The sequence below is a fragment of the Portunus trituberculatus genome, chromosome 47 (assembly GCF_017591435.1).
Source record: "Portunus trituberculatus isolate SZX2019 chromosome 47, ASM1759143v1, whole genome shotgun sequence".
NCBI classification, from domain to species: Eukaryota; Metazoa; Arthropoda; class Malacostraca; order Decapoda; family Portunidae; genus Portunus; species Portunus trituberculatus.
Window position 1 is genome coordinate 3995140 of NC_059301.1, and position 15000 is coordinate 4010139.

The 15000-nt window shown below is 38.8% G+C and overlaps 1 protein-coding gene across 1 annotated transcript in view; it reads right to left on the bottom strand.

Moving 5' to 3' along the window:
* Positions 1-7223: 7223 nt before the first annotated feature.
* LOC123520500 (octopamine receptor beta-1R-like) overlaps positions 7224-15000 on the bottom strand; it is a 167538-nt gene continuing 159761 nt past the window's right edge. Inside the window, exons 6-7 of the mRNA XM_045282802.1 lie at positions 8883-9021; positions 7224-8357 (exon numbers count right to left, since the gene is read on the bottom strand). Of these exons, the coding sequence (XP_045138737.1) occupies positions 8053-8357; positions 8883-9021 (444 nt within the window). The 3' untranslated portion in view covers positions 7224-8052. The remainder of the gene's footprint in view (positions 8358-8882; positions 9022-15000) is intronic.

Here is a 15000-nt window from a genome sequence, read left to right on the forward strand (position 1 = left end):
CTTGATAAGTGTCGAGAGAGTCGGAAGGAGGGAAAGTATTGAAGGAAAGAGGATTGGAAGAATGGGTCAAGAAAGAGAAAACTGGGGGTTAAAAATCAAAGGAAAGGGTATTTTCGAACTGCTCTTAACAATAGAGAATAGTAAACGAAAATTAGAGACAAGAAAGAAGTAAATAGAAAGTAAAACTGATGGTAAGAGTTAAGAGGAAAGCATAATTGGAAGCGTTCTGATTGATAACGATCATAAGAACATAAAAACATAAGAAACTAGGGAAGCTGCAATAGACCGCAGGCCTACACGCGACACCCCCTGTATGATTAAAGCTACCTATTGCCATCCATCATCCCCATCCAGGAACCTATCTAGTCTTCTTTTAAACCTCCCTATTGATTCTGCTCTGACTTCATGACCACTGAGTCCGCTCCACTTATCAACCACTCTGTTTGAAAACCAGTTTCTTCCAGTTTCTCTACTAAACCTAAACTTTTGAAGTGCAATCCAATTGTTTCAGGTTCTGTCCCCGCTACTAATCCCAAGATCTTCGTTCATGTCCCCTTTGTTAAAACCTTTATACCACTTAGATACTTCTATCTGTTCTCCTCTTAACCTACGTCTCTCTAAGGAGTGCAGATTGAGTTTTTAGTCTCGCTTCATAGGGAATATCCCTCATCCCTTGTAAGTCATTCTCCTTTACACCGACTCTAATAGAGCTATATCCTTTCTACAAGTTCTGAGGACCAGAACTGTACGGTATAGTCAAGATATGGCCTGACCAGCGCCAAGTATAATTTTAGTATTACTTCGGTACTTCTGCTTTTAACACTTCTAAAAATGAATCCTAGTACCCTATTTGCTTTATTTTTAGCCTCAATACATTGTTTTTTCACTGAGAAAACCTGAAAAAACTAGCGAAATAAGAAGTTAAAATGAGTTAAACATGTAAGAAGAAACGGTAATTTGGAAGTGTCATGAGTTGTAGAGAGTTGTAAAGAAGTGATGAGATAAGAAGGAAGAAGTGAAATTTGAAAACATGAAAGAAAAATTTGGAAGCAGACTAAGAAGTAGAGAGCGATAAAGGAAACTAAATACGAGAGTCGCTGAGTGCCAAGAGTTGCAAGGAGGGAAAACATTAAAGGAAAGAAAACTAAGATATCCCTCGAGTCAAAAGGGGAAAAGAGGAAAGGACTGAAAATTAAAGGAAAGGTGAAAAAAGTTTAAATATGTATTAAATGGTACTGAGCGATACAAAAAAACTAAAAACAATGAAATAGTAAAAAAAATATTGAAAGAGCTGAAAGGCAAAATAGATGAGGAAAGACCAATTAGGAAATATACTAAAAGTTAGACAGCGATAAACGAAACTAGGTATAAAAAAAAGGTCAGAAAACAGTAGAATAAAGGAAACAAAAATGAGATAAAAGTCGAAAAGAAGGATGAATAGAATGAGAAAAAAAAAAAAAACTTGTAAATCTACGGAAGAATGAAGAGCGATAAACAAAACTATAAAAAAAAAATAATAATAAAAGAATAGAAAAAAGTACAAAAACTGCAAATTACTTAACCAGATTGACAAAACACAGCAGAGAATCTAAAACAAGGTCTGTGAAAATAAGATCCTCAAAATCATGTAACACGACCTCTGAAAATCAGTGTCAAGAGTCAAGGGGAGGCGTGGATGTGACCGGATCATTATAGAGAAAGGTTGACACGGGATCATTAAGCAGGAGGGAGGGGTGAATGGGTGGTGTGTATAGAGGGAGTGTAGTGAACGTGGCAGGAGCTTATGGCGATACATACGAAGGAAATGGTATGGGTGGAACATTGATGGGGGCCAGTGGAGGGGAGCGTGGCGGGGAGCATAACAAAGGCCTAACTGGTTATTTTTCTTGCCGGCATCTAGAGTGGTGGTGAGTGGGTGTGGGTGTGTTGGTGCGTGAGTGGTGATTAGGTATATGACCCCAGCTCTTTGTGTGTGTGTGTGTGTGTGTGTGTGTGTGTGTGTGTGTGTGTGTGTGTGTGTAAAGGCCACGCTAAGGTAATTTTTTTGGTATGTGAATAAAGAGTGTGGATCTGCTTACTGGAATATAAGAAATGATATTTTTCTCACGCAATTTAGTGTTGCGTGATGTAGGAATCAGATAGTAAGTTTGATAATAACAGCGGTTGCGGTAGTAATGGTGGTAGCAGTAGTAATGATGGTAGTAGCAGTAGTAGTAGTAGTAGTAGTAATAGTAGTAGTAGTAGTAGTAGTAGTAGTAGTAGTAGTAGTAGTTATTGTAGTAGTAGTAGTAATAGTACTAGTAATATTATTTTTATCAGTTGTTGTTGTTGTTGTTGTAGTTGTAGTAGTAGTAGTAGTTGTAGTAGTACCAGTGGCAGTAGTAGTAGTAGTAGCAGCAGCAGCAGCAGTATATATATATATATATATATATATATATATATATATATATATATATATATATATATATATATATATATATATATATATATATATATATATATAATAACTTAGGAAAAACAACAATGGTGAATTAAGTAACGATGATAATAAAAATAAGAGAATATCGCCAAATGCTGGAATCCATACGGGCACTTAATAGAGCTGTCTTGCGACTCTCGTTGCATTTCTTCACACTTGAAATTACAGGTGGCGTGGACTAGTTGTGAGGGAGGGAGCGCGGGCGACCACCAGTTTGTACCAGCTGGTGATAAATGTCAATTGGAGGATCAATAGTATAGTGAACCGTTCTAATTTTAGGCCAAGAACCAACGGACCAAATGGGCAAGCGTACTCCAGTGACACGTGTGGGCAGCGCGTGTGAAAAAATACCACGTGAAAGATGGAGAAATATCGGTAATGCCGACATTTTTTGAACCACGCTTCTTTCTTCTCAGAGATGCAATGAATAAATCTGACTGGATATCTTTGGTGTGGAGAGCGCCAGGTGAGTTGTGCGTCACAGGTGATGTTGTGTATCTCAGATACGTCACAGGAAGGGACGGAATGACATGCGCTGACTTGGAGAGGCTCTCCTGCTCTACTTGTGTTTGTTTGATGGAAAGCCACGGTCCCAACATTCTGGGTCAGAAGTAACGTTTTTAGGAGCAAATTGGAGCCGTGGGGCGGTGTCGTGAATGAAATAACGTTGCCGAAAATAAACTGGTAATTACTGCAGGTGCGTCTAGTGGTCATTCATTACCTGTGCAGTGCTGAACAATGAACATGCAAGACTTTTACCAATAATTTATGCCAGATGCTCGTTTGTTTGACTTTCAAGTGATTACTTTCTTTATTTCCGTTTCTCCATCTTTTCTCCTGTTTGTGGAGGAGGTTAAGCTGGAATGTGGGTGGCACTGTGTGCGTGTCGGGATGAGTAACACAAGGAACACCACTGCAATAAATTTAGCACTTCTACAAGACGCCAGTGTTCACCAATGCGACCTCATTACTATGGGGAAGGTAGGAGAGGGACAAGTGTGTGGTGAGCAGCCCACATACCACGCATGAAAGGAGACGCGAGGGCTGGAAAGTTGCTTTGCCTCCGGTGCACGTGTGCGTAAAGATGAAGTAGTGATTCACCACGGGAAAATTATTATTTTGCTCTCGATCTATAGGGACTGAATTTTTTGAGCACCTATGGAAATTATTTTGAAACCCTATACAATTTTGCACGAACATTTTTCTTTTTGAGAACAACGCTTTAAAAAGAGAGCCTCTCGTCACCAGGCCTGTAGATTTCCCTGACACTCAGGTGTGTGTGTATATATATATATATATATATATATATATATATATATATATATATATATATATATATATATATATATATATATATATATATATATATATATATAAATGCTAAGTGATATTATATTTTCCGTCTATAATAAGAGTTGTACTCTGCCGATAAATCAAGAAAGCTTATTGGTGACGAGCATTAAGTAGTGGTGCCTCTTTGCATATGGAGCAATTAAAACTCGCTGTCAAGTCATTATTGTCTGCCTTTCCATGTCTGCATCTTTCATGTGCATCTTGTTGGTATTCTGATTTTTAATAAAAAGTATTTTGATAAAAAGAAAAAAAATGAGCGTGAAAAGCAAGATGCTAATACACGAAGAACCTGCTAAGCTTACAAAACTGTTTGTGAAAAGCTCCGCCATCTAATATGCAGTAAGAAACCTAAGGACAATAAAGGTGAAGGCATCTCAACAGCGATTGTGAACAGTTACAAAAGAACTAAGGTTCCAACCGTAATATTGTAAGCCTGCATAAGCCTGCATACGATCTCAGCCTTCCAGGGGGTATACTCCACTTGTGTCGCTTCCAGGTCATCCATGCTTCCTTTCAAGAATTCTTTTGTATGTTCCAGCTTGTGCATTGTGCGTCATAGAGTTTCGTTGGCTGACGCTTCATTTGGCCGTGGACTACTTTCCATGTATTTGTGGTGTGTCAGAATGAAAATGAGCTGTGCCCTTCTATTTACCTTACTGTATTTATTCAGGTGCAATTTCCAGGATTTATGGTAATCTCGTGTGGTGTTACTGCTGTACAGACATTTATTCTCTCTCTCTCTCTCTCTCTCTCTCTCTCTCTCTCTCTCTCTCTCTCTCTCTCTCTCTCTCTCTCTCTCTCTCTCTCTCTCTCTCTCTCTCTCTCTCTCTCTCTCTCTCTCTCTCTCTCTCTCTCTCTCTCTCTCTCTCTCTCTCTCTCTCTCTCTCTCTCTCTCTCTCTCTCTCCACGGCTACACACAAACAAAACACAAAACACATCCCTTCACACAAGTTATACGCGAAAGAAAGAAAATTAATGTAGTGCATTTTTAGGCCACGATTACGTTCTACTTTTCATTCAAGTATAAAAAATTGAAAGCCTCTTTAGATTGTTACATAATTATGGATCTGCCTGCTGACGTCATGAGTCCTCGACCAATCATATGCCTCGTGAAAGAGTCAAGAGATAAAGACGAAGTTTGATTGGAGAGTTGAGAGTGAGAGGAAGGTGGGAACTCTGTGAAGGGTAGAGAGAGAGAGAGAGAGAGAGAGAGAGAGAGAGAGAGAGAGAGAGAGAGAGAGAGAGAGAGTAAAAATTAGAAAACTGCACAAAAACTTAACCATTGTAGAATTAATTAGTCACTTGAGTCTAGTATTGCGGAATCATTACGGTATTTTTGGGTTTTTGCTGAAGTATGAATTGCATGTTGGAGAGAGAGAGAGAGAGAAAAGAGAGAAAGAGAGAAAGAGAGAGATACGAGTCGCCGTACAAAAGTGACCAGAGAGAAAATCGGTGAATTCCTCACTAATCAATAAGCACCAGGTAGAAGGGTGACCTTTAGACGGAAGGAAGAACATTTTTTTTTTTTTATCTATTCATTGTTAAATCATCGCTGGAATGTCGAGAAAGCCACGTAGAGATTTTGGTAGATGTTATTTCGTGCTAGATTTGGCATAGGCGTCACAACAGAGACTACGCACGTCGTATTTTCTTTCCTCTCTCTCTCTCTCTCTCTCTCTCTCTCTCTCTCTCTCTCTCTCTCTCTCTCTCTCTCTCTCTCTCTCTCTCTCTCTCTCTCTCTCTCTCTCTCTCTCTCTCTCTCTCTCTCTCTCACACACACACACACACACACACACACACACACACACACACACACACACACACACACACACACACACACACACACACACACACACACACACACACACACACACACACACACACTAGGTTAGGCGCGCCAACACTTATGTAACAAGAAGTGCATTAATTCAATTTTTTTCTTGTTGAGTTAGTGAAGAGAAAGTTTTATCACGTCCCTCTCCAAGGTCGAGGACTGATACGAGTGTGTTTATTTTATGCAGTGAGGCATTTTCATTCATATTTCGTCGTATACTTATCCTCTTTACATAACAAACCACTCGTATCTCGCTTACTCGTGTTTTTCCTGCGTCGTGCATTGATTTTTGCTGGTTTGAGTAAAGGAATTGAAACGAAGGGACACAGAAAGAGTACTTTTCTTGTAAGAGTTTTTATTTTTTATTTTTATTTATTTATTTTTTTTTTACGGACAGAAGCTTTCTTACATTTTTTTTTTTTTTCAACGGTTTGATTTTTTCCATAAGCTTAGTGAAATTATCTAAAGGAAGTTAATATATAATTTTGAAAGGTATGTTTTGACACAAAAAGGAAAAATCAAGTCGTTGGTGGTTACATTTTTCGCTCACTATAATTTTCTTTGGTTGCTCAGATGAATTCCATATTGTCATCAACGGTCAAAAGAATAATCTAACTTTTGTTGTAGTTTAGGAATTGGTTGTGAGGTAGCTTTGTGTTTCATGCAGTTAGTGAGAGAAGTATTCTTCACTTCATATTATTCAGAATTATAAAAAGAAGAAATAATAAGATAAAAAGAAGTGCAATATACTGGCGCCGGACTGAGCACTGCCGGTGGGTCAGTATGCCTGGAAGAAGACAAAGCAATGATAGTTAGGCCACTTGTTTTTTTGTCTTTAAACATTGCATTAACATTTTAGAATGGAAGACACACAAAGGAACGGAAACCAGGTCATGTGCGTGGGTATTCTCTTGATTATTCCACCGTGACGTTCAACTGGGCTGGACTTCTGGTCTGATTATCTCCAGTGCGTTATAAAGTATTTCATATCTGACAGCTGGCGCGTGTCCATGTGTCCATTTCTTCACGCGCAAGATAAAATATATTCACTAAGAATGCATCAAATTACTAATTTCTGGAGACCGCAGTGCTGGACGGTATCTGATGAGTTGCAGTAAGTGTGCGCCATGTAGTTGGTGAATCATTCAGTTGGAAATTGGTTTTGAAATTAGTTATTTGGCTGCTTTCATTCGCCCCGTGGCCTTGAACGGCGCCGAGTCAGACAAGTGTGCCGCCCGTTTTCATATTTACCAGTTTGAGAATTCACAGTTTATATGTGGTGAGCAGTGAATGCCTGCACGCTGAAATGTTGTAGTGTTGTAAGGAAAACGTGTGAGTAATCTCGGTCGTTTTTTTGACACCACTCATATAACTAATTCACCTGCTTAGGGTTCGGCGGGTCATAGTTTACACTTCAGAAACATACGGTGAAAACCTGCAGCTGCGCCATTACCCCTCATTGATCAGTTAATTAAAGTAACATCAATGTTTTTTTTGTGTGTTTAGGTGTAAGTGAGTGTTGACAAAAATTTTGTTCGTCAAGGAAACACAATTAAATATTTTACGATTCTGAATATATTTTATTGTCGCTAAAAATACTGTTTCGACAAATTTTGTGCATGTACATTGATCTATATGGCATGTTGTAGTTATTGTAACATGCATAATATGCTGACACAATAACGTTAAGATCACAGCGAAACTAACACTTAGGTATCTAATAACAGCTACGTTATCTATATAGATTTTCCTTTTTCTTGGGAGATCCTTGCACCATCCACACTAATGATGATTGGCCCAGGGCGTAGGTTACTCACAATATATCCATCTACTTACGGCCATCAACCAACCACCTCGTCTCCTTTGGCAGCGTGGACGGTCCCAAGGAACCCCAAGGGAACCTAATGGGCATCACTAGAGAGGCTGCTCCTCCGCTATGGAACACGGCTACGTATGTGACACGGAACTACGAGATTGAATCACGATATCAATCTATTTATTCTCTTTTGGAAAAAAACATTATATATATGTATATATATATATCTTTCTCTTAATAGTACCTAAGAGTTTGTGAACTATGCACATACCAGTAACAGGTCTCCCTGTTTCTAGAGTCTAATCTTAGATCAAGATAATAGAAAACATCTCTTTCTGACTACACATTAAGACATCTAGTGTTTTGATTCTGGCTGCCACTCTCTGCAACCTTGAGTGAACCAAAAGGGCGTACGGAATGATGAGGTCACATAGGTTTCCTTTGGCCATTGTAAATACTCGTTCTGGTGGCTCCTTCCGTACCAAGCGGCTGCCCACCTTCTCTATCGTGCGGAGAAAATATTTCCCCTATTCAGCCAGAGGACCTTAATGTTCCTCGAACGAAGCTACACTAATGGTCGACTCCCAGCTTGGCTACTTTGTCGATTGTGGTCATTTCGATATGGCAGTACTCAGAACTAAGGGCTGATCGTGGCTGGATTTCAGAGGAAGGTGTGTCGTGACCAGCCCCCAGACCAACACACCTGGCCAGACCCTTGCGGCCACAGCCCTTTCCGCAGCAGCGAATGCGAGGCATGCAGCGACGACACACTGCGCAGTCCAGGCCGTAGTGGCTGAGGGTCTTGCGGAATGCCTTCCTGAAGTCTCGGTTGAAGTAGGCGTAGATGATGGGGTTTAGAGTGGAGTTGAAGTACCCTGGAAGAGGACGATAGGAAGACATGTAAGTGAGAAGAGAGAGCAGACACAATAGCGAGAGAAAGAGTCTTGCTACAATAGATTTGACTAGACACTACTGAGGGACACATTATCAAGAACATGGGATTGGACAATTTCTCTTCTCTTTTTTTGGTAAGTCTTTTGTGGCTTGTCTTTGACTGGATTCTTATTGATTCGACAAAGCAAAGAAAAGATGCCAGGGCGAAGAGGAAGCATGAAAGAGACGGATAGAGCGGTCAGAATATATATGAAGAAGAAGAAGAAGAGAGAGAGAGAGAGAGAGAGAGAGAGAGAGAGAGAGAGAGAGAGAGAGAGAGAGAGAGAGAGAGAGAGAGAGAGAGAGAGAGAGAGAGAGAGAGAGATTAACCTACTGATGAGCTGATTGGCTAACTAACCAACTAAATAACTAATTCACTCATCCACTAATTAACTTACTAACAAATAAAATAACTAAATGGATGACAGAACTAATTAATTGAATGACAAACAAACGGACCGGCTTACCAATCCAGAATAGAACAGTTACAAGCCACTCCGGGACAGCACAGGCGTCGCCACACAGCGCAGACACGATATACCAGGTGAAGAAAGGCAGCCAGCACAGCAAAAATACCGACACAATGATGCCCAGGGTCTTGGCAGCCTGAAGGAAAAGCAAAACGTTCTCTTGAGTGGGGAATAAAAAGAGTAAAAATCAACGAATGGAGGAGTTTCAAGGTCACAGTTGAGAAAAGAATGGATGGATGACACGCGAAAGGAAAGGAGGAAAAGAAATAGATGTGTGATAGATTTAAATAAAGTTTGTAAGAAAAGTTTATAAAGAAAGGAGAAAAAAATCGTTGGATGAGTGTCAAGGCCTGGCAAGAGAAAAAGATGAATGGTTGACTCGCTTCAAACAGAATGGGGAAAAAATGGTGAAACGAATTGTACAATCGAAAGTTTAAAGATTTTTTTTTTTTAAGAAAAGAAATATAAAGAAACATGAAAGAAATCTTGAGGTGGAAAGTTTCAAGGCCACGCAAGAGAAAATGATGGATGATTGATAAACCTCACACGTGAACCTAAAAAAAGAAGTTGAAATGAATTCTATGTTGGATAGTTTAAAGAAAGTGTATGAGAAAAAAAGGTAAAAAAAAATAAAGAAAAGAACTCGTGGAATCGAGAGGAGTTTGAAGACCACGACACGATGAATGGAAGGACAGGGAAAGAAAAGGTGTATGTTCGATTGTTAAAGAAAATCTTGTGAGGAAAACGTCCAGAGAAAGAAAAAAATCGAGAAATGGACAAGAGGTGCTTTAATTAAGGCCACGCAAGAGAAAAGAATGAATGGTTGACCAGGGAAAGGAATGGTGGAGGAAAGATAAAATAGGTTACATGTTACATTGTTTCAAAGAAATTTGTGATAAGAAAAATGTAGCTTTCTTGATATAGTATGTGTCGACAGTGAGATGGGATGAAAAGTTTTAGATCCAAGCACTAAGAAATAACGAAAGACATAAAATGAAATAAGAAGAAAAAAATAAATAGTTGGTTCAATACTTTAGTTCGAGTTTCTGAAAAAGAAGTCATTACATAACCTATAAAAATAGATAGAAGAAAGAGATGAGGAGAAATCGTAGAATAAATCAAGGGAAATCAAGGTCACGTAGGATACAAACAGTTAAAAGACAGGGAAGTGAAGAAAAACGATTGATTATAAATTCGCATCAGTTCTGAACCAAGACTTCACATTCTATTTGCAAATAAGATAAAAGAGAAAAGATTCAGAAAAGAGAAAGAAACAACAGCAGAAATAATAGGCCTCACGAGGTTGTTTACGATAAAAGAGCTCACATTAAAATTAGATTGGCTGGATTGCGGTAAAATTCATTTAGAGGACATATAAGAAAAAAAAATATTTAGATCTTATCACAGGTGTAGAGAGAAGACATTTTGCATCTAATTTTTCCACGTATTATAATTTTCTTTAGGTGAAGAAGAAGGAAAAGGAAGGAAAAGGAGGAATAGTAAAAGCAGTAAAAATGCATAAACATTAATAGAGACATGACAATACAATAGCGATAAAAGCAACACGAAAAAAAAAAGATGTAATAGAAAGAGAGTGATAAGAAAGAATATTGAGAATAGGAAAAATTAAGTAAGGAAAACACAAGAAAAATAAGATGTAAAGCAAGAATGCAGACAAAATAAATATAAGAATTATTCAATAAAAAAAATGCTGAGAAGGAATATGAATAGTAATAAAAAAAAATAAAAGTAAACAAGAAATGAGAAAAAAAAATTGAAAATATTATTAAAAGAAGTAAAAAGAGCAAGAAAAAAATAAAAACACCTAAAAGAATACCAGGATTTAGAAAGGATATAACAAACAGAGAGAGAGAGAGAGAGAGAGAGAGAGAGAGAGAGAGAGAGAGAGAGAGAGAGAGAGGGAGAGAGAGAAAATGAAGGGTCACGTTCCGACCTCTCGTACCTAACTAGAGGAGAAGGATCGAGAAAGAGAAGGTAATTCACACAACACTCTTGATGGAGCTCAAGATGACAGGCGTGTCTGTGTATAACGTGGCATCACTTGCTGTGCCCACTTCTATCTCCCGATGCTCCCTTACACAAAGAAACACAAGGGAAGAAATAGCAGCAGACGTGTTGGCATCTTTATGATAATCTAGTATACCGTTCAATCTTCTTTCTGTCTCTAATGCACAAAGGAAAACAACCAAAATATACTAGATATGTTTTTAATAAGGTAGAAGGCTTTAATCCTCCGTCTCTTGCACACAAATACAAAGGAAGGAATCGCAGCAAACGTGTTGTCCTTTTTTTTTTTTTATCTGCAATAAGATAGCACACTATTCATCCTTCCTTATATTTCTAATACACGTACAAAAAAAAAAAAAATCCAGATATGCTGTCCTCTCCTGCTTGGAATAGGATACAAGACTTTTTTTTCTTTTTCTTTACACCATGTGGGCTTTTCACGGGAATTTCTGGGCTAAAGGGATAACTTTTGGGGTACCTCCTATCTCAAAGCCCACCCACTAAGAAACCGTTGCCCCGAGTGAGGAAGCCCAACCTACACTCGGACCGTGGACAGGATTCGAACCCGTGTGCTTAGACCCCAAAGCACGCATGGTTCCACTGTACCACCAGCTCTGTCTCTAGCACCCAAAGGAATAGAAAGGAAGAAATAGCAGCCATCGTGTTGACCCCTCTTTGTTGTAGTAAGGCAGTCCATTGTCCGTGACTCTCATCCACAAAGGAACATAAACAAAAGAAATGTAAAAGACATGTATAAAGATGTCATATTACTTAATCTAAGCTAGAAAGAGAAAAGAGCATTAAGGCAAAGTTACTAGAACGTAATTTTAAGCGCTTTCCTTAACTCCTTCAGTACCAAGACGCATTTCCACACTCATTCTGCTTACTATCTGGGGATTTTATACAGCTTCAGAACCTTATGTGGGTATTACGAAAGTGAAGACTCAGACCATTAATCTTCTGACCTCCATACACACTTCTTAATGTAAATAAAATCGTCTAATTATACCCAAAACTCAAGGTTAAAATGCATCCCAGTACTGAAGGAGTTAAGTCTTCTGAAAAAACTGATTTTGCGAGTGTGATATTTTTTTTTGCCCTTGTTTTTTCGCACCCATTTGTCTATTTCTAATTATCAATTTTCTCTGCACTTCTTTGTTTCTTTCTTTCTTAATCCCTCACCATGCTTTGTCGTTTCGTCCTTTCCAGAATGTGTTTTCCTTTCAGTTTTCTCTCTCTCTCTCTCTCTCTCTCTCTCTCTCTCTCTCTCTCTCTCTCTCTCTCTCTCTCTCTCTCTCTCTCTCTCTCTCTCTCTCTCTCTCTCTCTCTCTCTCTCTCTCTCTCTCTCTCTCTCTCTCTCTCTCTCTCATCAAGTCCATTTTGCAGCATAGTATTGAGGACGCTGGAGGGGAGACAGAAAAGAACCAGGGACTGAAGTGCTAATGTGTTTATCCTGCCTCCCATATTGCTGTGCCAGCTTCTCCAGTTTGCTTACTTGTTTTTCACTTTATTTTAAGCAGTTAAGATTGTCTTGGTGCATTTTCATCCTGCTCTCTCTCTCTCTCTCTCTCTCTCTCTCTCTCTCTCTCTCTCTCTCTCTCTCTCTCTCTCTCTCTCTCTCTCTCTCTCTCTCTCTCTCTCTCTCTCTCTCTCTCTCTCTCTCTCTCTCTCTCTCTCTCTCTCTCTCTCTCTCTCTCTCTCTCTCTCTCTCTCTCTCTCTCTCTCTCTCTCTCTCTCTCTCTCTCTCTCTCTCTCTCTCTCTCTCTCTCTCTCTCTCTCTCTCTCTGCAGACAATTTGGTAAGAGCACAGACGAGGCCGCCAGTCCATTGTCGGTCGCATAGCACAAACTAGGGATCATTCTCAAAACGCCAATCTTCTTCTCAGTCAAGAAAACAATCTCTTCTCTTCAGTTTTCGGAGTCTTTTATGTGCCTTTTTCTTTCCTCTGTTAGACTCTTCACGTGTGGTGGTCTTTCTTTTACGCCCTCTGCGATTTCATTCAAGTTCAGTTTAATGGGGTTTTTGAGTGTGCGTTTCCTTCCTTTATAATTCAAATGAACTCTTCTTGTATCTGCTCTTGTATTCTGCCGCGCTATTTTGTGTTTTGATAATAAAACCGCGAGAAAGTGGAGGTACTGGTGAAAGAAGCGTGGTAACTGAGAGTAAATGTTCTTAGCGTGTCTCGTGGTGAGGTGTATTGTGAACAGCAATGGCGAGTGACGCTTATTATGGTAGCTAGTAATAATGATGATAGCTCACTGTGTCACGCTCTATGGATAATGAGTCTTGTACTATTCACGCAGTGTATTTCGGAGCTAGTTGAGATACCGAATTAAGAAACACTTTATCACTATGCTCTCTGACTGTGTAAACATATGTTTGATAATTTGTGCACGTATATGTACAAACAGAGAGAGAGAGAGAGAGAGAGAGAGAGAGAGAGAGAGAGAGAGAGAGAGAGAGAGAGAGAGAGAGAGAGAGAGAGAGAGAGAGAGAGAGAGAGAGAATGTCAGCCAATAACCGATCTTTCTAACTATACAAACAATATAGATTGTATCACGCGAATTAATTTCATTTGCATCATTGATGTGAAAGGTGCATACACTGCTATTACAATATTGACTTCCACTGTAACCTCGTCCAATTTCTTGTGTTGCATCATTACCCAAGTAACATGATGGGAGAGCAAATGCACTCCATTTGTCTTCCTGAATGACGGTGCTTTTTCTGAGCATTGCATTTAGGCAGCCCAGTATTGGATTATTTGGTTGATTTTATGTAGGAAGACAAGTCGTTAATGTTGTTTTGGTGTTTTACCAGAACACACATTAGCTATACCGTCGCTGCCAGTGTTGCAAGCTGCTCGCTCTTAATCTGCCTGAAGCTATAATCCTTATGATGCTCAGGTGAGGCGAATAGCGTTGGCTTCAAAAATAAGGCAAAGGTGAGAATTCCAGGGTAATACTGTATTATATTTTCACTAATTCAGCTCATAGAAATAAATTAAGGAGGTATGTACAAAAGACACTTTGTACGTACAAGGAACACTACTGGTTGATATTCTTAACTATATTGATTGCTATTACTATTATTTGGGGCGGGGGAGGCGAAGATCTGGGTTCGTACTCATTTACTTTTGATATATTTATTCATTTTATTTTATTTATTCATTTATTTATTTTATTTATTTTTTGTTTTTATTCTGGCAAGATGAATGCTTCTGGTGTTACTTGTGTGTTGTAACTTTACTTCTCACTCATGTGACAGTTTTACATCTGGTGAATACCTTATGCTTTGGTGTCTTGGTTCACTGTCATGGCTCTCAAATGAGGAGTTATAAAAAAAAAAATGATATCATCTTCGCAGTTTAATCCTAAAACTGGTACATAGAATGTCTACTCTCACCATTGATCGTTACCTCAATGGCAAAGTAAGAAAAAGTAATTTTTATGTAAGAGAAGGATTATTGACTTGAAAAATGATTATGCAAGAAAACACTTTCAGGTAAATAAGAGTAAATAAATATTCTCTCTTTTATTTTTCACTTGGAGAAAGTTTTTCCTCTTTAGGCATAATACATTTTTATCGGATTAATCCGATCATGTATCAATATTCTTATGAGGTCGACTCGTTCTCCTGAATTTTGTTTCTGATGTTGCGTGGCGGAATAGAGTGCCTGTGCACCACACCTGTTGAGCTTCGGCGTTATTCACCTGGGACTTTGTATGTAAATTTCAAATAGGTTCTCTTTGCTTCTCTTTGCTAGATAACCTCCGTGTTATAGTTATCGATTCCTAAAGCTACTTTTCAGATTCTCCCTCCTGTGTATTTCAATTTTCGTTTTATAGCCATTATTCGGCTCACTTGTACACTTAAATACTGAAGTAGCCAAGAAAAGAGAAATGTAATCCACTTTTCACCTTTTCCCCATTATGTCAGTGCAAACTTATCCTTTATAGTGCTCTGAATGCAAACAAGGAACGACCATAACAGTAAAAGTACTAATTCCTTAAGGTTTACTAATTTTCATGCACTATATTCCTGCACTATATTTGTTGATGATAAGCATAACATGTTTTCTCTTAGC